Source organism: Exophiala oligosperma, assembly GCF_000835515.1.
Source record: "Exophiala oligosperma strain CBS 72588 unplaced genomic scaffold supercont1.3, whole genome shotgun sequence".
Classification (NCBI taxonomy): domain Eukaryota; kingdom Fungi; phylum Ascomycota; class Eurotiomycetes; order Chaetothyriales; family Herpotrichiellaceae; genus Exophiala; species Exophiala oligosperma.
Genome location: NW_015622820.1, coordinates 3,385,787 through 3,406,983, shown reverse-complemented (window position 1 = coordinate 3,406,983; position 21,197 = coordinate 3,385,787). Strand labels below are relative to the sequence as shown.

The window sequence follows — 21,197 nt, the reverse complement described above, 5'->3', positions numbered from 1 at the left end:
GTTAACCCCCCTTTTCCACCTTGTCCATCCAACGGTGTATCGATGTTGATCCAATTAATTCGGTTTCCCGAATCAAACAGTTCTTCTAGGTACAGCACCAGCAGACGAAAGATGCATGCCTTACCCAAGTTTAAAAGTCGCGGATTGGGGTATGGCGGTATGTACAAACCGACAAGATCCAGGCAATAGTCGAAGATGGAGAGGACATGGTACAATCTGTTGGTTTCCACCTGTGAGTGTTTCTTTTCTTTAGTTTCTTTTTCTTCGACCAGGGATTCTATGCTTAGTATCCGACATTCTCTTGCCTTGTCGATCTTATGGCATGACGCTCAAGTACTTCTTGTACTCGTACTGATGAAACGGGCTATTGTATAATAATTAGGAACAACGAGACAACGGACGCTACGGTCGCCACTGGCGACGTCAGATCTTTGGATCACAGGCTGAACCTTTCCAAATGTCCCATGTGATTTGGCAGGTTGGCGCCAACATTTACGGGTTGATGTACCTCGACCAGCACAACAACGAGGTGGACGCGCAGGTCGATCGGCACGGACACCTAGAGCAGGAGCTCAGACAGTATGATTATTCCATGTTCCGGAGGATGTTGAAGAGTAGCATGTACACTTCCAAGTTGACGGCCCTGGCGGAGGATTGTCTGCGCTTGGATCCCCGGGGAAGACCGAGGGTGAGGGAACTGGTCCAGCGGACGAGGGAAGGTCTGGCCCCGTATCTGGAAAAGTGGCAGCGAACCAGGCAGTGTCCTAGTCTGTTGGTCAATGTTGTTTAGTACTTCCGCACAAGGCGTAGAATACAATGTTAAAGATACTGTACTGCACAAGGCACTTCGTGTTTGAGAACAAGAAAGCCAGAGTCTATGGGTGGGAAGTGCGTACTCGTACGGATTACTCTTGTTTACTTGAGAGGCTACGGCGGAGTATGCAACACAAGAGGTGTCGCTGCAAGGCTGTTCCTACCGAAGACAAGGCTGCAAGGCTTACAAGGCTGACGCCAAGGCAAAGCGAACATGGATCTTGGTTGGATCTTCGAATTGCTCCGTAATGCTGTAGAGGGCGCATGCATGTTCCGCCGCGCGCGATGTCTACCTACTAGTAGAACTTCCTTTGCTTTCTGTACTGTTACCGTCGACATTACGGTTTCCAAAACTCCCTTTGTGGCATTCCGATAACCACCCTTGCCACTTCTCTCTCTCTCGTCTCGATCCTCCACACCAGAGTCATTGTTGCAGCTCCTTCTTCTCTACGGCAATCCTTTCTACGGCTTCACTGCTTGTCGAAGGGGTGACATGGCCGGCGTTCAAGTTGCTTTCCCTTGAGCTGGATCTCGCAACGTTTGAACCTTGTATTTTTTTTGGAACCAAAAGAATATTCCTTGGCTTCCTGGTCGCCTATTCATTTTTTAAATTCCATTCTTCTACGATACCCATCCTTCATCCTTCATTGCAGGACAACTCGACATCAACATGGAAGAGGCAAAGACACTCATCAGGACCGCGGTCCGCACCTTTTTCCACCAACCCCGACAGATCCTGATCGTCGACGCCCTCATGCTCCATTCCGTCCTCGGCATGGACGACCTTTCCGTCTTGTTGTCGGCACAACCCAAAGACATCCGCAGCATCATGACTCCCCTCCGAAACGCCCGCCTCGTACAGACACACTCCCGCGTCGAAGTGCGCGTGGGGTCCCAACGCGGGAGCCCGCGGGAATACTACTACTGTCCGTTCCACCCGGCGATCGACGCGATCAAGTACCGGATCGCCAAGCTGCGCAAGAAGGTGGAGGCACTGTACCAACAGGACGAGACCAAACGCAAGGACTGGAGGTGTCCGCGCTGCAAGGCCGAGTACGACGAACTGGCCATCCTCGACAAGGTGGGCGCCGACGGCTTCTACTGTGACCGGTGCGGGAGCACGCTGGTGCAGAACGAGCGCGCGACCGAGGACCGGGGCCACCACGAGAAGATCAGGAGGGTCAACGACCAACTGAAGAGGTTCGACGACATGATCCTCAAGATCGACCGGAAGGATGTGCCCGAGAACGATTTCCAGAGCGCGTGGGAACGGAAAAAGGACGTGCCCCGCGAGCGTGGCGGGAAGGAACACGGGCAGTACGTCGAGATCAAGCGGGACACCAGGACCTTCAAGAAGGGCCCCGAGATGGTCAAGGTGGAGAACCTCGCCATCAACCTGACCAGCGGGGCGGAGCACGACAGGGAGGAGGCCGAGCGGAAGGAGGAACGCAGGAAACTGTTGGCGAAACAGAATCAGTTGCCCGCCTGGCACACGAACAGTGCGATCGGCCCTTCGAACGGTGCCGGCGGTGCAGCAGCCGTCAAGGTCGAATCGGGTACGGGGACCGGTACGGGGACACCGGAGTCGGGAACCAACGAGATCATGGCGGCGCCGAAAAAGGAAGAGGAAGAGGAAGAAGACAAGAAGAACTTGGACATCATTACGGACGCGGCGGCGACTGCTACGACAACGACGACGACAAATTCAACCCTCCAAGACGAAGTGGCGGCTTACATGGCCGAAATGGAACGAGAAAGACTCGAGGCCGAGAAGCGGGCCAAGGAAGAAGACGAAGACGAAGAGGATGAAGATGACGATTTGGAGTTTGAGGACGTTGATGTCGTTGGCGGCGGTGGTGGTGGTGGTGGTGGTGGTGGTGCGGGAACGACGAGTAACGTAGGGACCCCGGCCAGCTTGGACGTGAAACCCGTCAACGGCGTCAAGAGGGAATTCGACGACGAGAGTGGACCGAGTAGCGATGCCAACACGCCCGCGAGTTTCGGCGGTGACGGACGAGGAGATAACAAGAGGGTCAAGTTTGAGAATGGAGTGACGGCGGCGACAGCAAATGTCAAGGTTGAGGATGACGCGGGCACGACCACGACGGGTGGTGGCGTCGATGGCGATTCGGATGAAGATGAAGATTTCGAAGATGCCATGTAATACTTTTTTTTAGAAAGAAAAATAATCATGAATCAAGAAAAACACAAGAGACGTGACTATAAAAGTCACCAATCAGTATGGTGTTGATATTGTGTGTCACCAAGAAAAAAAAAAGGCATAAACTTGGAACACTACGCGACATCACGAAAGTGACTGTCGGAAACATGTACAGGTAAACAGAAACGATGACCAAAGGTCCAAGTACCATGTACAAGTGGCAGAACCTTCCTATCCCAAAATTCAAACCTGACTCCTTTGCTTCCAAAAAGAAAAACGCGCATCCTATCCGTGAGGGCTGCACCATCGCTGGCTGTCCTGGTCGGGGGCTGTTCGAGTCCCGGGTCGGAGAGAGAGAGAGAGAGAGAGAGAGAGGCTGTCTTGTTCCGTCTGCGTTGTCGATGCCCTCTCTTTCCCTTCGCCTTCGTCTTCGTTTCGGTCCAATGTCCCGAAGCCGAAAAGGTGGTTCGAAAATGATGATGATGATAATTCCGCCCCTGGGGTCGCTAGCAGACTTTTTCTGCATCCTCCTTTCTTGATGGCAAATGGAGGGGCTAGCAGTGGTTAGTAACTTGGTAGTGACAAGAGCAAATGTCCAGTGTCATTGTCCATGCATGTAATGACCTTTTTGCTCGACGTTCTCCCTCTCGAACCGGAACCACCTGAAGAAGAAATTACCAGTAAACCCGAACGGATTGTCGCTGTATGCAGTCGTTGCGTTGTTCCCAGATCATGCGAGTGAGCACCCCGGTGTCCGACTGCACTGGTTCGAGGTACCAAGTCGACCATCTTAAGATGTCCAGCGTATAGCCATGGGGAGGTTCTCCGGCTTCGTTCAATCTCACATGGAGAGAGAGAAAGGGTGTGTGTGTGTGTGTATGTGCAAATGCTTGACGTATTCCATCTCATTCTCATTCTCCCTCTTCTCGTCAGTCGTCGCAACCTCTCCCTGGCTCCATAAAAATTGTCCCGTCCTCGTCTGGAAGTTGTTCCAATCTCATCATTTTTCACCCGTCAATCTTTCAACCCTCCATCTCATTGCCATGTCCCCCGTTCTTACTCGGTACCACCTCTTGTATCCCTCTCCCTCTCTGTCTCTCTCTCTCTCAAAAGACCTTTTTCCCAATCATCTCCTAATTTTCTTTTCTTCTTGCCCTTGCCTTGATGTCGCTGATCATCATCTTTCGTGACGTCTTGGACATCACCGACCAAAGATCAAACCCAGGATCCAACCACCGACCCAGTAAATGAGCAAGACCGCGACGATGATGATCCCGGCCAACTTGAGAACGGCCAACTTGTCACCCTGTCTCGCCATGCGCGTGAGCCGACCCGCCGACCCTCGAATGCTGGTGGTCATGTTGCTAAACACCTCGTTCGTGTTGTCCAGGGTCTCTTGGGAGCGTGCATTGTCGTAGATGTCGAGCGTGATGTGTTTGAGGGCCGAGGTCTTTTGGGAGAGCGAGGAAAGGAGGGCATTGTTTTGCCTTTGTTGGTGGCGGGACGAAATGTCAGCGATGTACAGCTCATTATTGGTATGATGATGGCGCAGGATGGGAGAGCATTCACTTACTCTTCGCGGGCGTACGCGTCGGACATGGCGACGGGAGGATAATGGCGCCCCAGAGGTAGAAGAAGGACTGTTTTTCTAGGTGTCGAGAGAATGCTCGAGAGGTCGGTGGTATGATCTGGATCAGATGGACCTGAGAGAGGATGGCTAACTGGCCAACTCGTCGTAAGGGCTCGATTGCGGTAGAGGTGGCTGATTTCTGGTGCCGCACCGAAGCTTGCGCTAAAGATACCGACCTAATCCTGGTCCACTCGAGTCAAATTGTAAAAGAACAAATATAGCTTGTGGTAGATGCGTAGTATCCGTAGAGGCGAAGGTGAAGCACGGAAAGCCGTAGGCGGAAGATTCGGTCCCAATTACGAGACGGGGTAACACAACCTTCTCTTTGTTCCTGGGGGTGTCACACTCAGCCGGCCTCGTGGCGCCACAGCCTCGTTCATGACGTCGGCAAGGCTGAACGCAACGAAGATTCTACAATCTGTCACCAGGAAGCTTCTTACCTCCAAGTAGGTACGTATGCGCCGAGAAACTTCGATGGATAGACAGCGACAACAAAAGTAAGGGTTTTACCATCGTGAAGATGGCAGTAAGCAGTATATTCAGATACCACATGACCATAGCTACTATAATAAATCCCCCCCAATAGATGGACCTCGAACTTGGTATTGAATATTCCGCTCACGTCCTCTCGCTATGCTGAAAATGAGAAACTAAGAAAGCAGAGAAAGCGCTGCCGTGTCCCCGGAGCATGTTCCCTGAGTGAAATTTCGCTCAAGGAGCAGAAACCATCTCCAGACAAGAGATATACACGATATTTGCAAAAGAGTAATATCTCTTCGTAGAACCTTACAGAATGCAAAGTATTACCACATATCATCGTCATCGTCATCCAGCTGGGCCCCATATTGCCCTTGCTGATGTTGTTGTTGTTGTTGCTGCTGTTGAGAACCATGGTATTGACTATAGCCACCTCCTTTGTATGATGACCCATTATCTTCCACTGACGTTTTGCTGCCTCTTGAGATCGATCTCGAACCAGAGCCCCGGTCGTAATCATATCCCGCAGTATCCTTCATGTCCTGTTGAGAACCATATGATTGTGGTTGCTGTTGTTGTTCCAGGGACTGTTGTTGTGCTTGCTGCTATCAAAAAAAGTCAGTCGAGACGCTTCATCATCCACAACTAGACGTACCTGTTGATACCGCTGATATTGAGTAAACTCATCTGGCTGCTGGTCCTTTTGCTGTTGTTTCCTCTGCTGCTTCGCACTTGTGGGTAGATTCATCTGTGGGTGCATCTGTTGGACTTTCGCCAGATAGCTATACATAAAATTACTCAACAACACCTGTGAGTGAAGTGCCCGTCGTGGATTAGCGAGCTTGATATGTGCCATTCGGTATATTGCTCTTTCCTCCAATATCGAAAATCTTGTCCAGTTGTAGTCGATGTCTGGTCTTAGTTCTCGGTACGGGGGTTCCGGCGACAGAACACGCTCACGAGCCTTCTTTGAATTACTCTCCTTTTCTCCTTTGGCCTTCTTTCCGCCAAATATCGTAGAGAAGATGCTTTCTTTCTCCTTCTTCGTGTCACTGCCGGAAGATTTCCGTTGACTTTCCTTTTTACGTTCTTCGTCTAGCTTTAGGCTATCACGGTCGAGGACGATGCTCTCCCGACCTTTTCCAACACCATCGATTGAAGCCTGCAAAACATCAAGCCTAGTGTTGTCGTGCTGTTGCGGTGGCTTAGCAATCTTGGCCTTTGGCTTATCAGTTTTATCTTTGTCACCATCCTCTTTGCCCAATAACCAGCTCCATGAAGATTTCTTGTCTTCCTTCTTCCTGTTGTCGGCGCGTTTGTCAACAGTAAGTGTCGGAATGAAGGACAAATTGCTGGTATTCGTATCGTTCCCTGGAAGAGGCGAAGGCTGCTCAAGGCTCTGTGTTGGTTTGGTTTGTGGAGGCATTGCATTCGGTCCTGGCGGAGACCTTCCAGTGAGGCTTGGCAGCGAGCCCTTGCTCGGCATAGGAGGCCTTTGAGGAGAGATATTTCTGGCCTTGTCTTCACGGGATGATACTCGTTCAGGGTGCCTGACCGGTGCTTGAATGGAAGATGAGCGTAGAGGTTGAGCATGTGTGCGTGGCTCTTCAGGGGGTGGTGTCTCAACGATCTGTGGCACCGATTTTCGCTCAACCGGTGTGTTTGATTTGGGGGGCGATTGTGGCGCCGACGAAAGTCTTTGTATTTCTGGCATGCTCGACGTGCTGGACCGCCTCGAGGGGTCATCGTCCTTGAAAATTGAGTCGAAGGTCGAAGGGACAGACGAGCCCAAACCAGCGTTGGGCGAAACATCACGTCCTGCCGGTCGCGAAAAGTTCATTGCAGCACTTTTGGCTGGTGCTGCTGATACAGAGGGATCTTTAAGTGTTAGAGCGAGATTCGCAACGTCGCCCGAAGCGAAGATTGGAATTGGTGGAATCGCAGGTACATTGGCCTCTGGCGATTCAGGCCTACTCCCTGATGGACTTCCACTCGCAGCTCTCCTTGCAGCTCTTTGCGCATAGGTACTGCGATCGGCCCCTCTTCCTTTTAAACTGCCACCGCGTCTGTACGTCGTCCTCGTCGACCTCTTAAGGCTGGAGCCGGGGACCGATGGAAGTATAATGTCACCGGTGTCGTCCTCCTTAGGCTTTTCGGGCTCCACGTCCGATACTCCTACAGTGTTGGCCACCAAGGTCTCCAATTCCTGTAGGTTGGGATCCTGCGGAGTAGTCCTTCGCGACTGAGATTTCTTCCTTTCCAGTCGATCTGCTCCGTCCTGATAGCCCACAGAGCTATTGATCTGTCGGGACAGCATGGATTTTTTCCGCCTTAAACCTGAGTTCCCTCCTTCCACGCTCAGTGAGCTCGATCTGGAGGACGTTGGTGGGCTAAATGCTGACAATTCACCTGACCTGCGCCTTATCTGCTCAGCCTTGCCCTCAAGAAATGTTTTAAACTCCTTCGGTGCCAATTCGGGATGTAAGCGGGCCGGCACCCAGAATAATCGCGAGGAATCATCCTCACTGGAGGTAGAGGACGGCGCATTTGGCATACCAGCCGCGCTCAGTTGTGGCAAGTCCGGGTCATCCGCAGCGCCGACGTTCATTGACATTCTCCTCAAAGCTTGTAGATTGCTCAACTCTTGCGCCAGTCCAGCAGGACTTGATTCATAGTCGATATCGTTCAGAGGGAAAGAAGACGTAGCCGTGTCAGATGGTGACCGTTCTCGAGTGTTCATAGGCGGCGAAGGGGAGGATCGATCCCGGTCCCACGATTGTCCTTGTACTGAAAGGCCTCTAGAGAGGCCGTTTGAGTGTGTCGCATCGTTCCCATTTGTGCTCTCTCTACCTGGCAGTTGCTTTCGCGGTATTGAAGTCCTCCTCAGGGCCCGCGTGTTCTCCGCCTGTATTCCATTGGCAGCGCCATGTGAATTGAGGTTGGTGTGCTGATGCGAATTGATACTATTATTCCGTACGTCTTGCTCGAGTTCGTCGTCATCGTAAAGGTAGCCAATGGTTTCGGTGATATGATGGCTTTCGTCATTGATGGACAGTTGTGGGAGATGCCCTCTGCGGGCTGCGAAGCTCGCGCCCGTGTCCCTGCTCCGCGATGAAGTCTAAAGCGAGCACGATGTCAGCAATGGTCTAGATTCGAAGCTGGGCAGGTACGAAATGGACACAGCAACCCCATGGACTTCCTACTTGCGTCTGCAGGCTTCTCGAGTATTGCCGGGCTCAGCAACCTTAAGGATATTCACGAACCTTCATGAGGCGGACGATCCGGCTTTCTGGCCCTGTTGTTGTATCGGTATTGAATTTATCGCGTTGATGAACAGGCCACAGCCCTCCCTCCTGGCCCGCCTCCTGCGCGCAATGGCCGATCGGTTGCTGCTCCTGGATAGAGTCCTGTAATCATCGGATTCGGGGTGGAGGATAGGGAAAGACAGGGCAATGGAGGCAAAAGGGGTTGTTCGTTATTTCTTAGACGAAGGGAGGTAGCCGGATATTTACAGCGGTGACGATGGGTAGTTCGTTTGACAGTCATACAAGGCGAGGGTAGTGAGGGTGTGCCATGGCTGGTCTAAGGCTTCGAACAAGCAATGTCAAGGGAGTGCAACGAGCATGGTAAGTGGTCGAATGGGTCGACGGCTAAAACAGGCTCATTGATGTGCACACTGGCAGCCCAGAAGCCGCGCGCCTGCTGGCCAATCGACGACGGACAGGGAGAGACAGCCACAAACCACCTACAAGTACGGAGTACAGTGCACTAAATACGAGTATAGTTCGGGGTGACTTGGCGCCCACTAACACCCTTTAAGGCTGATGAGGCACCCCTGTCACACTCCTCCTCGGGGGCGCCTTGATCTTAAACCACGCCCCGGCTTCTTGGTTCTGTTGATGGTGGCGTTCACCTCCCACGCACAACTACCAAAGGTACCTAGGTACTCATTAGATAGATATCTGCCTTCAGTACGGAGTACAATAAGTTTACACAACAGTTACGGGATACGGAATAGGCACGGTGCAGCTGATCCTGTGCCACGGGCAGTGTCCGCAGACTTATATAGACACACCTCGTGTTACGCTTCGTGTGCTTCTTGCAATTGTGTCTTTCTGCTGGTCTATGGAAAAATGCTCATGCTGCAATAACAATTCATTTTGTCTTCATCCGAACTGGCATAATCTTTCTCCTCACTCCCGCACTTCATACATCGTGATCAGATGCGTCATCTCACTAACCCCAGGGATTGTCAAATGGATCCGATGCTCCTCCAAATCCACCACCACTAGGTTTTGCTGGTCCACTAATGGGTGTCTGGGTCGTCGATGCTGAGGTCCATCCTCCAAAGTCCTCGTCTGCCGTCACCGTTGGTTGCTGGGGAGGCTTAGTACTTGATGAGATAGGATCTGCCCATCCGCCATGAATATCGTTTGCCGTGATGTGCGCTGGTGGTCTCCCTAATTCCACTTTGGGCTGCGCAGGTTTGGCGGGTGCCGGGTCTGGTGCTCCCCAAGGACTGCTGTCATTGCTAGAGCCCCAAGGATCAAAAAGCGCTGCGTTGCTTTGCGGGACTGCGGGTGATTTGAAAGCTTGTGGGGCCTGTTGTGGTGCAGGCATAGGCGCAGATGTGGTGGGAGAGGACAAATTGAACGGGGAGTTGATGTTGGCGGTGCTGGTAGGAGGTGAGGCAACATTCGTCGGAGCCCGCTTCGGAGGCGACGCAGGCATAGAGCTTGCAAAGCCACCAAAGTCGTCAGCTTCGAAAAGATCTGTTGGAATAGATGAGGTAGATGGCTTGGGCGCGGCTGCAGGCTGGGGTGCAGGTGCTGTTTGTGTGAATGCAAAGTCCAAGCCGTTGGACGCAGAAGGTGAGGTGACAGTCGGTTTGGCGGCGGGTGCTTTCGAGGGCAGAGAATCGAAGAAGCTGCCGCCGCTCAAAGCTGGAGGCGGCGAGGCGCCAGCTGAAGATGTAGATTTGGGCCCCGAGTTGGTGAGACTGCCGAATGCAGAGAATGCGGAAGATGGCTGTGGTTGGGGAGGTGGTGATGTGCTTGTGCTGGAGAAGTTCAACCCACCAAAGGCGTCTGCCAAACCACCAAAGGCATCCTGCTTCCCAAGAGGTGGTGACGCCGCACCTGACATGGACGGCTGGCGCTCATGCTGAGGTTGAGTAGGTTGTGGTTTTGGGGCACTGGCATACAGGGACAAGATAGAGCTTTTGAGGTCCCCCCTGCTTGTCGCTGATGATGTTGGATTTGCAGCTGCACTAGAGGGTCGTCCAATCCCCGCTGAAGGCGCGTTCCCAAAGAAATCCAAGCCTAGAAGTGAGTCTTGTGGTTTGCTTGCGGGTTTCGCGGCCTGTGCTGGAGTTGGTGCAGGCGGGGCAGTTCGTGTCGGCCTCGAGTCTGCAAAGTCGGCTGTACTAGGTCTGACTGGAGGAGGAGGAGCGAAGTCACCGAACAGGTTGACATTCGGCGCTGCACGCGGCTGTGGTGGCGGCGGCTGAGTAGCAGCCGCTCGCTGCGAGGCAGACCTCTCAATTTTAGCCTTCTCTTGAACAATATTCAGCGGCATGTTGTCTTCACCGTCGTCCAATGTGGAAGGATCCGGCATAGGACCATCCATAACCCATCGCTTAGACTCATACTTGGTACGGATGAAATTCTCGATCTTCGCTTCGGAGGGCACGTGTCCAGCTGCAAGTTTGGCTTCCCAGTATTTGTTTGCTCTTGAATTGCCCCATTTCAGGATGCTCTGTAGCTGTTCATCTGTCCAGGCATCCAGGTCCACCGACTTGACTCGACTAACATGAGTGCCCATGCCTCGATGTATGCCGGAACATCGAATGCAGATAAAGACACCCAGATTCCAACTTGCCCATCGTGGATGTTTGTTTCTCTTGCAATCCGCGCAGACCTTGTTACCTTCGAGCTTGACAAGGGCCTTGAGGGTTTGGGCGTTCTGGGCCGCCCGGTCGGCAGGCGCCCTTCGAGACATCAGGGCTGGGTCAAGGTGCTCTGAGATGATGAGGACAGTTTTGGTGCTGGAATGTGAGGTTGGAATTGAGTCTGGAAGGGATTACGGCTGAGACTGGACACTGTTGCACAGCACAGCACCAAGCCAGGGTCTTGATGGGTGGACGGGTACGAGACAGACGTCAAATGCAATTGCCAGCGTTGGAGACAGATACTCGTACGGAGTACGGAGTATGTTCATGGGCATCGAGTCCAGGGAGCGGGTGGGAGGCGAATGGTAGCCTTGTGTTTCTTGTGGGGGCGATGCTCTCCCGCCGCTCTAAGCCTCTAGATGAAACTTCATAGCCGCTCAAGTACGAGTACGAATACGAGGTCATGAAAGGTTGTCACCACCATCAACAATCGAATACGCTGCTATCTTGAAAGAATTTCGACAGGAGCCGCGCATCTCGACACTTTTATCTACACAGCCGGAATACATCACGTTGAACAGATTTCACTACCTCGAAAAGATTGTTACTGTTGAAAATTCCGGTGCTAATCGTCCACGCACCCCTCACTCGTCGCTAATAAAAGCGCGAAGCATGGCGGCTGTATGTGAGCAGCATTCGCAATCTCTGTGTACAATCATTCAATACCATCGCAACAACTATCTGGAGGCATCAAAAGGCACAAAACACCGCCTGTAGACTCATTGAACAGCTTGTTCTTGGCTCGGGGATCTATTTATCCAAAAGAGTACTCTCCAACATGAGTGCCAACTCCGAACCTGTACCAGTCGAGCGAAAGAAAACATCGGCCCCAAAAGTCCGCACGGGCTGTATCACCTGCAAGAAACGACATGTCAAATGCGACGAGGCTCGCCCAGTCTGTCTCCGATGTCGACGAGGTGGCCACAAATGCTTGGGCTACGATACTATTCGAACTTGGATGTTTGAGCCTGCTAGGTCTTCAGTGACACAGTCTCATCCACAACCTGCTCCGGAACGCAAAGATGAATGGTCATCTCTATCTGGAGAAGCTGAAAATGCCCTCTGTCCTCCATCATCTGGTCTGGCACCACTCAGTCTTTTCTCCAGCCTCTCCGAGACTCGTTCCTTCGAATTCTTTCTCCATAACACTGGCCCTTTTCTGAGCCACTTCTCGCCCACTCCAGCGCCTCTTTTTAATGCTTTCATTCGCTCAGCTTTGTCCTGTGCGGCAACGAAGAACCTTCTTCTCGCCCTTGCCATTCTCGATGAGTCTCGAATACCAGACTTTGCACTACGCAAAACAGGAAGTGCACCGCTGAAGGCTGCAGAGAGGTACCACACAGCTGCTCTTGGACTCATGGCCCGGGAGCGCTATCCGCTGCATGATTTGCTGATTGCCAGCATACTTGCTTGGTCCTATGAAGTTGGCAATCGTCGGATGCAGTCTGCTCGCGTACACCTGGACTCGGCCCTGCTGATCGCTGATAAAAATCTAGCTCGTTCCAGCCAGGACAGCGATCCCTCATACCACCGTGATGACCTCGTTGAGACAGTGCTCAAGCCATCCCTAGACGCGAATCAAAGTTTCCACCATTCAACAACCATTTTTGCCAACCAGGGCGCTACCGGGGAAACATCTCATCCATCTTTAGACTTGCCGGGAACCTTCTCCTCTGTTTCCGAAGCGGCGCAGCTTCTTGAAGGCTGTTTCGACTTGCTCTACGTCGATCGTATCAGCACCTCGGATGCAGCAGCATTCGGCCGGAACTGGTTGGATATAATTCGCAGACACCGTACGAGGGGTATTGGCATTGAGCCACTCATGCAAAGATGGGTATTGTATCTACTCTACGCCACCCTGGGCACTTTCATCGAGGTAAAACTTGAAGCACTCTCGGAGTTTGATGCGCAGACACGATGCAATCATGTCATTGGCCTAATGGAAACGATCTCAGAGACTGAACTATTTGCCGGCTTCTCTGACGCTCTGGGCCTGATCATGAAGATCACAGCAGGCACTTGTCAAGCTGTTCAGCCGGTAGTGCGCATAAAACGGCTGTTGGACAAAATTCGGGGGCGCGGACCTTAGCATCGTCAGTTGTTGTTCAAATCAAACCACCATGGATATAGCTTTGAGGTTTGAGGTCCAAGCTGGAGATGGCGCGTCCTCACGCTCGAGCCCGGCGGATTGTACTCGTACTGCGAAGAAGAACTGGCTGGCTACTCAGGATGCTACGCTGAACTCCACCTCGGCGAAACCTTCAGATGTCAAGCTTCAGACTTCACTAGCCTTATTTTCATCACTCCTGGGAAATCGTCAGGCGCTCACGTCAGGCGCTCACCTGAGACCTGGAAGCGGGCAGATCACATCGCAAGCCACCAGAAGTCGCCAGGCAAGAATTTGCGTTTTCCAAGGCAACCAATCTTTGTACGACCTCGGTCTCGTTTTTGGGGGGGGATTGGGGACCGATAGTATACCCGATGCCGAACAAATACCTTAGCTTCAAAGGGCCCCGACGTTGGTCCAATCAGAAGACTATGGTACTTTCCAGACGCTCCTTACTACGCCAACTTGAGACAGCGCGGAATTGAAGCAGTCGAAACAGTGGAAGGCAGATTGATAAAGGCCACACACTGCGATTGGGTCACTGTCGGACCGTGTCCACGAAAGCGTGTTTTCGCTTAGCATCCACTTGTTGATCCATCTCATTGTGGCCTTTTGATCGATCTTCCATAAGCTAACCTCGAGCTTTCGTCACCAGATGCTACCCCAGGTTATCCCCTAGTTGCGGAGAGAGCTGGTTTGGTTGGAGGGAACGGCGAAATTGTCGTCGCCTAGTGCGAGGAATACAGAGTCGCTCTTATGCCACCAAGGCAACGGACAAGCGGACGAGGACTTCACGTATAATGGACATATGGACTGCCGAAAGTATAATACCCATGCATTATTGGAACTATATATACTGCTTCTCTTCCCCTCCAAGTTCTCCGTTCCAGTGCTCTAATTCAATTCTCTATTTCATCATTGTGGAAATCACTGCAAGGATTAACAGTGATCATGGCACAACGGCCTTCAGTTACGGCTGAGGATGGTGTCATCACCAACATTGGCCGACGTATGTCGGAGTTCCAATGGGCCGGCGACCAGAACATTGTCGATGAGGCCCAAGAAGCGACGGAATACGAACACCAGATGGGTATCTGGAAAGCAATCAAGACATACCCAAAAGCAGTTGGGTGGAGTGTTCTTGCCTCCACAGCCTTGGTCATGGAGGGCTACGACTTGGTCGTGATTGGAAGTTTTTATGGATTTCGTAAGTGGCACTTCAAGGATCTACCATGATACCCTGATTGACATATTGGAAAGCCGAGTTTCAGAAGAAGTACGGCGACAAGCAGCCTGATGGTACCTACGTGGTCTCTGCCCCTTGGCAAACTGGCCTGAGTAATGGAGCCCTCGTCGGCGAAATCCTCGGTCTAATGGCATGTGGAATATTGGCTGAACGGATGGGCTATCGTTTCACAATCGGCCTGGCGCTTGTCCTTGTGGTATGTTAAAGCTTTGCCGATTTTCAGGACTGTCTAAGATGTTCTAGATATGCTTCATCTTCATCACGTTCTTTGCCGTCAACATTCAGGTAATTCTACTCCTGCCATGTCTCTATAGTATTTCAAACTCAACGTGACCCTCAGATGCTCTTGGTTGGGGAGATTCTATGTGGTTTGCCATGGTAAGTTTGCTGGAAATCCTCAGTTCTGGGGTTTTCTAACAACTCACAGGGGTGTCTTTCAGACAATCACGACAGCTTACGCAGCGGAGGTGACTCCCACGCCTCTACGACCGTTCCTGACGACATACGTCAATCTTTGCTGGGTGTTTGGTCAACTTATCGGCTCTGGTGTTCTCAGAGGCCTGCTTGATGTGAAAAGCGAGTGGGGTTATCGCATCCCCTTTGCGTTGCGTAAGTACTTCTGCGTGAGAAGTTGTTTTTGCGACCTACTTTCTCACTACAGCAACTGAATGGTTTTATCTGACGGATTACAGAATGGATATGGCCGCTACCTTTGCTCGTTGGTATCATATTCGCTCCCGAGAGTCCCTGGTGGCTTGTGAGGAAGGGCCGGTATGATGATGCTGAAAAGAGTCTCAGGCGGCTCACGAGCAAAGCCGATGTCGACTTCGACCCCCGAAAGACCGTAGCGATGATGGTGCACACTGACGAACTCGAGAAAGAGATTACTGCAGGAACGACTTACTGGGACTGCTTCAAAGAGGTTGACTTGCGCCGTACAGAGATTGCCTGCGTCGTTTGGATGATTCAGACTCTCTGCGGATCTGGTCTTCAAGGATATTCGACACAGTTCTACCAGAATGCCGGACTCGACACGGTCTACGCCTTCGACTTTCAAATGGGGCAGTATGGCCTTGCAGCCATAGGTGTCTTCATTGCATGGGCACTGATGCCTCGAGTGGGTCGGCGCACGCTGTACCTTTACGGTCTAGCTGCTTCGTGCATCACCCTCTTCACCATTGGGTTTGTTGGTCTTGCACCGAGCTCGAACAAAGCGGCCCCATGGGTTATCGGAACGCTGCTTCTGATTTTCACTTTCATCTACGATCTCACCATCGGACCTGTCTGCTACTGCTTGGTGGCCGAAATTCCTTCAGTAAGACTTCGCAGCAAGACCATTGTGTTGGCACGCAACGCTTATAACATTGTCGGGATTGTGAACAATATTCTTACTCCGAGAATGGTTGTCACCACCGCTTGGAACTGGCGAGCGAAGGCAGGTCTGTTCTGGGGAGGGTCCTGCTTTCTTTGCATCATCTGGACGTTTTTCCGACTTCCGGAACCGAAAGGAAAGACGTATGCGGAATTGGATGTCTTGTTCGAGAGGCGTGTCAACGCAAGAGCCTTTGGCAAGACTACCACCGATCCTTTCCGAGGAGAGACTGTGGATATTCGCAGAGCAAGTGTTGTCGCCACAACCAAGGAAAAGGAGGAGAAAGTAGAGAACAAGGAGTTTGCGGGCTGATCGGAGCTGTGTCCTACAGAACTGAGAGAGAAAGCCTCGTAGATCATAGTCATCGTCACTGTCTACTGGTGAGCGGTGCTTGATAGATGCCGTAGGAAAACTAGCGTCGTATACAGATATCAGCAATACACGAGCTGGTATCGACCGTAGGAAACGCTCCTTGCTATTCAGGTGGATTATGTGGCCGTACACCATGCAATACAATCCGTGAATTTCACTTCGAATCATTCTGTTCATAACGAGGCTTTGCCGTTTCTGTTCACACCGTGGATCTTGACCTCGGGTAGCAATTAAATACATGCTTCTCTTTCTTTATTTTTCTTCCTCTTCACGTTCCCGTGGTACACCCGCAGCCTTCCTTCTACGCTGGTCCACAATGAAAGTGATATGATGAACAAGCCTCGAACTCTCCATAGAAGAAATGACGGACCGTGTGAAGAAAGCCTGTGACGCTTGCAGAAGGCGTCGAGTCAGATGCAATGGAGAACTCAGTTGTCAACAGTGCACGCATCTGAATTTAAAGTGCAATTATACTGCCCCAAATCCCGGCGTCAAATCGCGGCGAGGTTCTTCAAGAGGACATATAGTCAGTTTGTTCAAGGAACAAGGGACTCGCAAAGAACCGAGGATTCTAGCAGCATCACCATCAACAATCACTTCTGCACCACGAAATGGGCGTCCACCCACTCCTCAAACCCTTCCCACACCCATGGTCTTGGGGCAAGGGATTGGCGACGAGGCGGTTTTCTTCGAAGGACTGGTCGACGACTATGAAGAGTTCGTCTTCACTTTCTTTCCAATCATCACAAGGCGAGAGCTGCTCGAGGCCGTCCGAGACATGAAGGCCAGCCAGGAAACTCGTGCATTTGTGCATGCGACCGCCGCCATCACGATCAACATGAGAGTCAACCAGCGGCGGCATTGTGACTATGACATTGTACGCAGTCAAGTCCTCTTCCTTGTTACCCGAGGACTAGAAATACGGGGTGCCATCATGCCGTATCAACGTCCGAATGTACAAACTATCATGCTATCTACCTTCATCCACGTTTGTCTCTTTGCCCACCACGTCAACGACGATATGGCATTTTTCTACCTGAGAGAAGCCATCACCAACCTGCAGATCCTGGACGTGGACGGCGTTGCCGGAGCTGCTAACAACAACAATGATAGACCTCGATTGCAAAGACTCTACTGGCTTCTTTTTATCCACGAACGTTTCGCCTCGTTGAGGTTCTACCGAGTCCCTATCTTATCACCTCTCTCCTCTCTCCCGGTATCAGACGGGACCCTGGAGCCTGGAATCGAACAGTGGTATACGGCCATCATTCAACGTTTCTGCATGCTCGACGACACCTTTATCGCGAATTGGATCAAGAAGGGAAACCCCTCGGCACCGGAATGTGATGCCGGCACGGACTGGAGTTGGATAGAGGCCAAGCAAGCTCAACTGAGTGCCGAAATGGACCTTCACGCTCACCCCTCTCCGATCCTGACGGAGATGCAACAGGTGGACATTATAATCACCAGCTACTGGGTGCGTACTTTGCTGTGGCAAATCGCGCTGTCGGTATGCCTCCTCACAAGTGACAGTTCCAGCGACTGGATGTCGTTGTCCTTCCCACTGCGACTGTCTCACCAGTTACAGTCGTTGTTGACTTTGATATCGCGGGACTCGATCGAGGTTCACGGCGCCGGCATCCTGCAAAAGATCTTCGACATCACCTCTACCATTGCAGATATTCTTATTCATGTTACGCCCTTGACGCCCAGGGCCGACACGGAAGCTCACATTGCCGACTTTTTCTTCCTGTACGATTACCTCAACAACATGTCCAAGTTCTTCGAAGCAGAGAGGAAGTTGTTGCAAGAGAAGCGGGAGAGGATACGAGTGATTTTTTCAAGATGAGGCTTTAGGACGCTGCATCATATGTTTCCATCGAGTTCTAGATTTAGCCACGAAGCTAGACCTGTAGACCTAGAGAACCCGATGGGTTGGATGTAGATGAGTACCTAGATGAATCAGACTTACAGCCTCGTCGTCTCTGGGAGGGCTGAGCATGCGTGGCTTGCTATGATGATGATGATGGTGGTGATTACATTATCATTTCAAGCATGAAGCTCCACCTTTACGAGCTCTCGGCTACTCCGTACAATACAAATCTTTTTTTGGGCGAATCGCAGGGCACATTTCAGGTGCCCAAAGGTGACAAACTAAGGCCCCTGTTACTCGTACTCCGTACCTGTTGATGAGTGTATTGCATCATCCATCTCTAACGTTTTGAGAGGCTGCATCTCAAGAATCTCAAATACTGTTTTTGGGTGAGCTTACCGAACAAAAGTCTTTAGTTTTCTTTCCCATCAACCCCTCATCTCATTACTTGAGCGCCTGTATATATATTCCCTACCCTTCTCGTCCTCAAGTGTTATGCTCATTCCCATATTGAAACGTAGACTCTACACTCTCAGCAAAGCAACTTCTCGCCTCCACTTATCACCACCACCACCCACACCAACGAAACTGCGGGGTCCGATTACAACGACAACAACAACGACAATAAACACTTTCTCGACTTTTTCATCACCGTCCCGAAGGCCAACTCGTACGAATCTTTTGAAAAAGTCGATGCCAAGTTTACCATTCCTTGGGAGTTTTTTCAGTTCGTCACCAAAGGAAAAAATGTCATACCCGGATGGTCGATCAGATGATGAATGGAGGGCAGTGTTGAATAAAGGTATGTCGTACAAGTTGGGACCATGATAATTTGCAATCGCAATCGCAGTCGCAGTCGCAATCGGAGCAGACGTCGTATCCAGGATATACTTACTGATTTGTTTGTGCCTGAAACAGATCAATTCCGTGTCATACGCGAAAAGGGTACCGAAGCACCTTTTACCGGAGAATACGACAAACACATGCCGTCCGCCGGTGTCTACACTTGCGCCGCTTGCGACGCACCCCTTTACAAGGCCAACCACAAGTTCAAGTCCGGTTGCGGGTGGCCGGCCTACTTTGACAGCATCCCCGGTGCCGTGACCAGGCACACCGACAGCAGTTTCGGCATGGAACGGACCGAGATCGTCTGTAGCAACTGCGGTGGTCATCTGGGTCACGTCTTCAAGGGGGAAGGCTACCCCACCCCGACCGACGAGAGGCACTGCGTCAACAGTATCAGCCTCAAGTTTCACGACAAGGAAGGCGACGGTCAGAAGACGGCGGGCAATGGAGAGGCAAAGTAAAAAGAATCAAAATACACCACACAAAAAGAGATGCGATAACTGAGAGGATGGATGGGTAAGGCCGAGGATGGGAATGGGGACGGGCACGTAATATGTGTCATGTGTGCTTTATAAATGTTGAAACTGGCGAGACACAAACGGGTCTTGTGTTGTACGTTACCGTCTAAACACAAAAACAAAATCCTACGAGTGATGAGAATCTACTCAGTAGACAATGTGCAAATTCAAAAACAGGTCTACCAATCGACGATGGTAAAGACGATGGTGAACTTGATTTCTGTATTCATACTAATCGTAGCGTCGTAGGTAGGTCTGTTTTCAACCCAAAGCCTCGCTTGGTACACATATCCCCAGCCTGGTCCAAATCACCAGGCAGTGACTCGGAAGCCTGTGTTTCGTAACTTGTACGTAAGGTGTTGTAGCACTTGGAGGCATGATTATTGTTTTGACTGAAAACACCCGGCTTGAGTTGGTGATGGGGAGTGGGTGTTCTGTAGGGAGCCTCGCTTCCAAAAAGATTTCTTGTCCAGACAAACCCTAGTAGCGAGGCGGCCAACTACCAGGTCCAGTTGAGAGCATGGAGATCCATCAAGTCGTGACATCTGTAGTCTCTGTAGAGAGTCTGGCCCGAGATGCGCAAAACCTCCATCGGCCCCTTCGTGATGTGGAGAGATTGGTTGGAAGAGACTCAGCTATACTCATCCACCATCCTCAGTGCCGGCAGCAGTTTTCTTTTGTGCCTTTTTGGCCTTCTTTTCCTGCCGATCCTTTTTCTTCGCTTTCTTCTCCTCCTTTTTGGATTTCTTGGACGGTTGCTGATCTTCCGCCTGTTGGGATTTTCTCTTCTTCCCTCGGCGCTTCTCTTGTGGGGTTTCCTGTGATATTTCCTGTGGAGGGCTTGACTCAGTCAAATTCTCCGACTCCGTCTTGGGTATAGATGATGCTTCTCCTTCATCAACGGCACCAGCGGTCTCTTTGTCATTTTCGGCTGAGGACGAGTCCTCTTCTGAGGTTTCTTGTGGTAAAGATGCGAGCTGCGCGGCTAGTTGTAACGCGTCCGCCTTTTCGTCAATCGGCTTCTCATCCTGTGCTTGTGCCTTGGCCTTTTCTTGAAGGCTGGCTTCCAGGTTCTTTAACTTCTGGTTTGCTCGGAATTTGTCACGGGCTTCACGTTCGGCGCGTTCGAGATCATATTTGGCATTTCCAGCCTATGCATAATTAGAATCTCGAGTAATCCACAAGGTTATCTTTGACTGACCAGAGCATGTCGGATTACTCTGTTAGCAGCCTCTTTGTTTAATATAGCAGAGGGACGAGATGGAGAAGCACCGGCCTCTGCATTCTTGATCTTTTCGAAGTATGGCTTGACTCGACTTAATTCGCGGAATACGGCATGCTCTTTGGCATCGATACCGTGTAACTTGAGGAAGGCTAGATGGGTCAGTGACTTGCTAAGAGATATGATGAAGAACTCACAAAAAATAATTGACTCGATCGCGTACACCAACAAAACGTCCAACTTCGCTCTATCCACCAGAGGAAGTTTCTTGGTGGTAGATGCCAGGGAAGATCCAGACTCTAGCAAAGGCGCGAGGCTATCTTCAAGGTCTTCTATGTTCTCCTCCAGTTGGTCGACCAGGTCAAGCATGGAACTGGTTTCCATATTGGCGGCGGGGATCTCTGGGTCTCGTTCAATGGTAAGGGAGGAAAGAATGTTGTCGTCTTACCTGCGGTCAAAATGTGGCATTGAGCAGTTGCAGCGCAAGGGAAAAAAGCAGTTGGAGATACAGAAAATTTCCCCGCATTTTAACTGCGTCTGCGACCATCATGTAGTCACCAATATCGCCTTCAATAATCAACGGAAGTCTTCTTGGACATGCTGACCTCTT

The 21,197-nt window shown here is 51.3% G+C and overlaps 10 protein-coding genes across 11 annotated transcripts; 5 read left to right on the top strand and 5 right to left on the bottom strand.

The window, feature by feature from the left end:
• The first annotated feature begins 1,079 nt into the window (after positions 1–1,079).
• PV06_03962 (uncharacterized protein) lies at positions 1,080–3,069 on the top strand. The gene has a single exon (XM_016404793.1). It carries the CDS (start codon positions 1,484–1,486, stop codon positions 2,975–2,977), a length of 1,494 nt encoding a protein of 497 aa, XP_016265798.1. The 5' UTR covers positions 1,080–1,483; the 3' UTR covers positions 2,978–3,069.
• On the bottom strand, positions 3,003–3,500 carry PV06_03961 (uncharacterized protein; the record flags this gene model as incomplete). The annotated part of the gene is made up of 1 exon (XM_016404792.1): positions 3,003–3,500. One exon carries the CDS (start codon positions 3,498–3,500, stop codon positions 3,003–3,005), a length of 498 nt encoding a protein of 165 aa, XP_016265797.1.
• A 675-nt stretch (positions 3,501–4,175) lies between these two features.
• On the bottom strand, positions 4,176–4,573 carry PV06_03960 (uncharacterized protein; the record flags this gene model as incomplete). The annotated part of the gene is made up of 2 exons (XM_016404791.1): positions 4,176–4,461; positions 4,548–4,573. The coding sequence occupies 2 exons, from the start codon at positions 4,571–4,573 to the stop codon at positions 4,176–4,178; spliced, it is 312 nt and encodes a 103-aa protein (XP_016265796.1).
• Positions 4,574–5,102: 529 nt separating this feature from the next.
• PV06_03959 lies at positions 5,103–8,792 on the bottom strand. 2 transcript variants are annotated; one of them, XM_016404789.1, is made up of 3 exons: positions 8,345–8,792; positions 5,737–8,199; positions 5,103–5,686 (listed from the first exon to the last, which is right to left on the bottom strand). In XM_016404789.1, the coding sequence occupies exons 1-3, from the start codon at positions 8,348–8,350 to the stop codon at positions 5,408–5,410; spliced, it is 2,748 nt and encodes a 915-aa protein (XP_016265794.1). In that variant the 5' UTR covers positions 8,351–8,792; the 3' UTR covers positions 5,103–5,407. The 2 variants fall into 2 exon arrangements, with proteins under 2 accessions (XP_016265794.1, XP_016265795.1); XM_016404790.1 differs by having other exon boundaries at positions 5,737–8,792.
• A 333-nt stretch (positions 8,793–9,125) lies between these two features.
• PV06_03958 (uncharacterized protein) lies at positions 9,126–11,297 on the bottom strand. The gene has a single exon (XM_016404788.1). The coding sequence runs from the start codon at positions 11,079–11,081 to the stop codon at positions 9,318–9,320; it is 1,764 nt and encodes a 587-aa protein (XP_016265793.1). The 5' UTR covers positions 11,082–11,297; the 3' UTR covers positions 9,126–9,317.
• Positions 11,298–11,809: 512 nt separating this feature from the next.
• On the top strand, positions 11,810–13,120 carry PV06_03957 (uncharacterized protein; the record flags this gene model as incomplete). The annotated part of the gene is made up of 1 exon (XM_016404787.1): positions 11,810–13,120. One exon carries the CDS (start codon positions 11,810–11,812, stop codon positions 13,118–13,120), a length of 1,311 nt encoding a protein of 436 aa, XP_016265792.1.
• Positions 13,121–14,089: 969 nt separating this feature from the next.
• PV06_03956 (uncharacterized protein) lies at positions 14,090–16,068 on the top strand (the record flags this gene model as incomplete). Its single annotated transcript, XM_016404786.1, has 6 exons — positions 14,090–14,345; positions 14,399–14,580; positions 14,628–14,669; positions 14,725–14,762; positions 14,812–14,993; positions 15,077–16,068. The coding sequence occupies 6 exons, from the start codon at positions 14,090–14,092 to the stop codon at positions 16,066–16,068; spliced, it is 1,692 nt and encodes a 563-aa protein (XP_016265791.1).
• Positions 16,069–16,777: 709 nt separating this feature from the next.
• Positions 16,778–18,012, top strand: PV06_03955 (uncharacterized protein; the record flags this gene model as incomplete). The annotated part of the gene is made up of 1 exon (XM_016404785.1): positions 16,778–18,012. The coding sequence occupies one exon, from the start codon at positions 16,778–16,780 to the stop codon at positions 17,975–17,977; it is 1,200 nt and encodes a 399-aa protein (XP_016265790.1). The 3' UTR covers positions 17,978–18,012.
• A 279-nt stretch (positions 18,013–18,291) lies between these two features.
• On the top strand, positions 18,292–19,557 carry PV06_03954 (methionine-R-sulfoxide reductase). Its single transcript, XM_016404784.1, has 2 exons — positions 18,292–18,803; positions 18,920–19,557. The coding sequence occupies exons 1-2, from the start codon at positions 18,497–18,499 to the stop codon at positions 19,306–19,308; spliced, it is 696 nt and encodes a 231-aa protein (XP_016265789.1). The 5' UTR covers positions 18,292–18,496; the 3' UTR covers positions 19,309–19,557.
• Positions 19,558–19,577: 20 nt separating this feature from the next.
• On the bottom strand, positions 19,578–21,029 carry PV06_03953 (uncharacterized protein). Its single transcript, XM_016404783.1, has 3 exons — positions 20,785–21,029; positions 20,567–20,739; positions 19,578–20,516 (listed from the first exon to the last, which is right to left on the bottom strand). Exons 1-3 carry the CDS (start codon positions 20,969–20,971, stop codon positions 20,007–20,009), a joined length of 870 nt encoding a protein of 289 aa, XP_016265788.1. The 5' UTR covers positions 20,972–21,029; the 3' UTR covers positions 19,578–20,006.
• Positions 21,030–21,197: the final 168 nt, after the last annotated feature.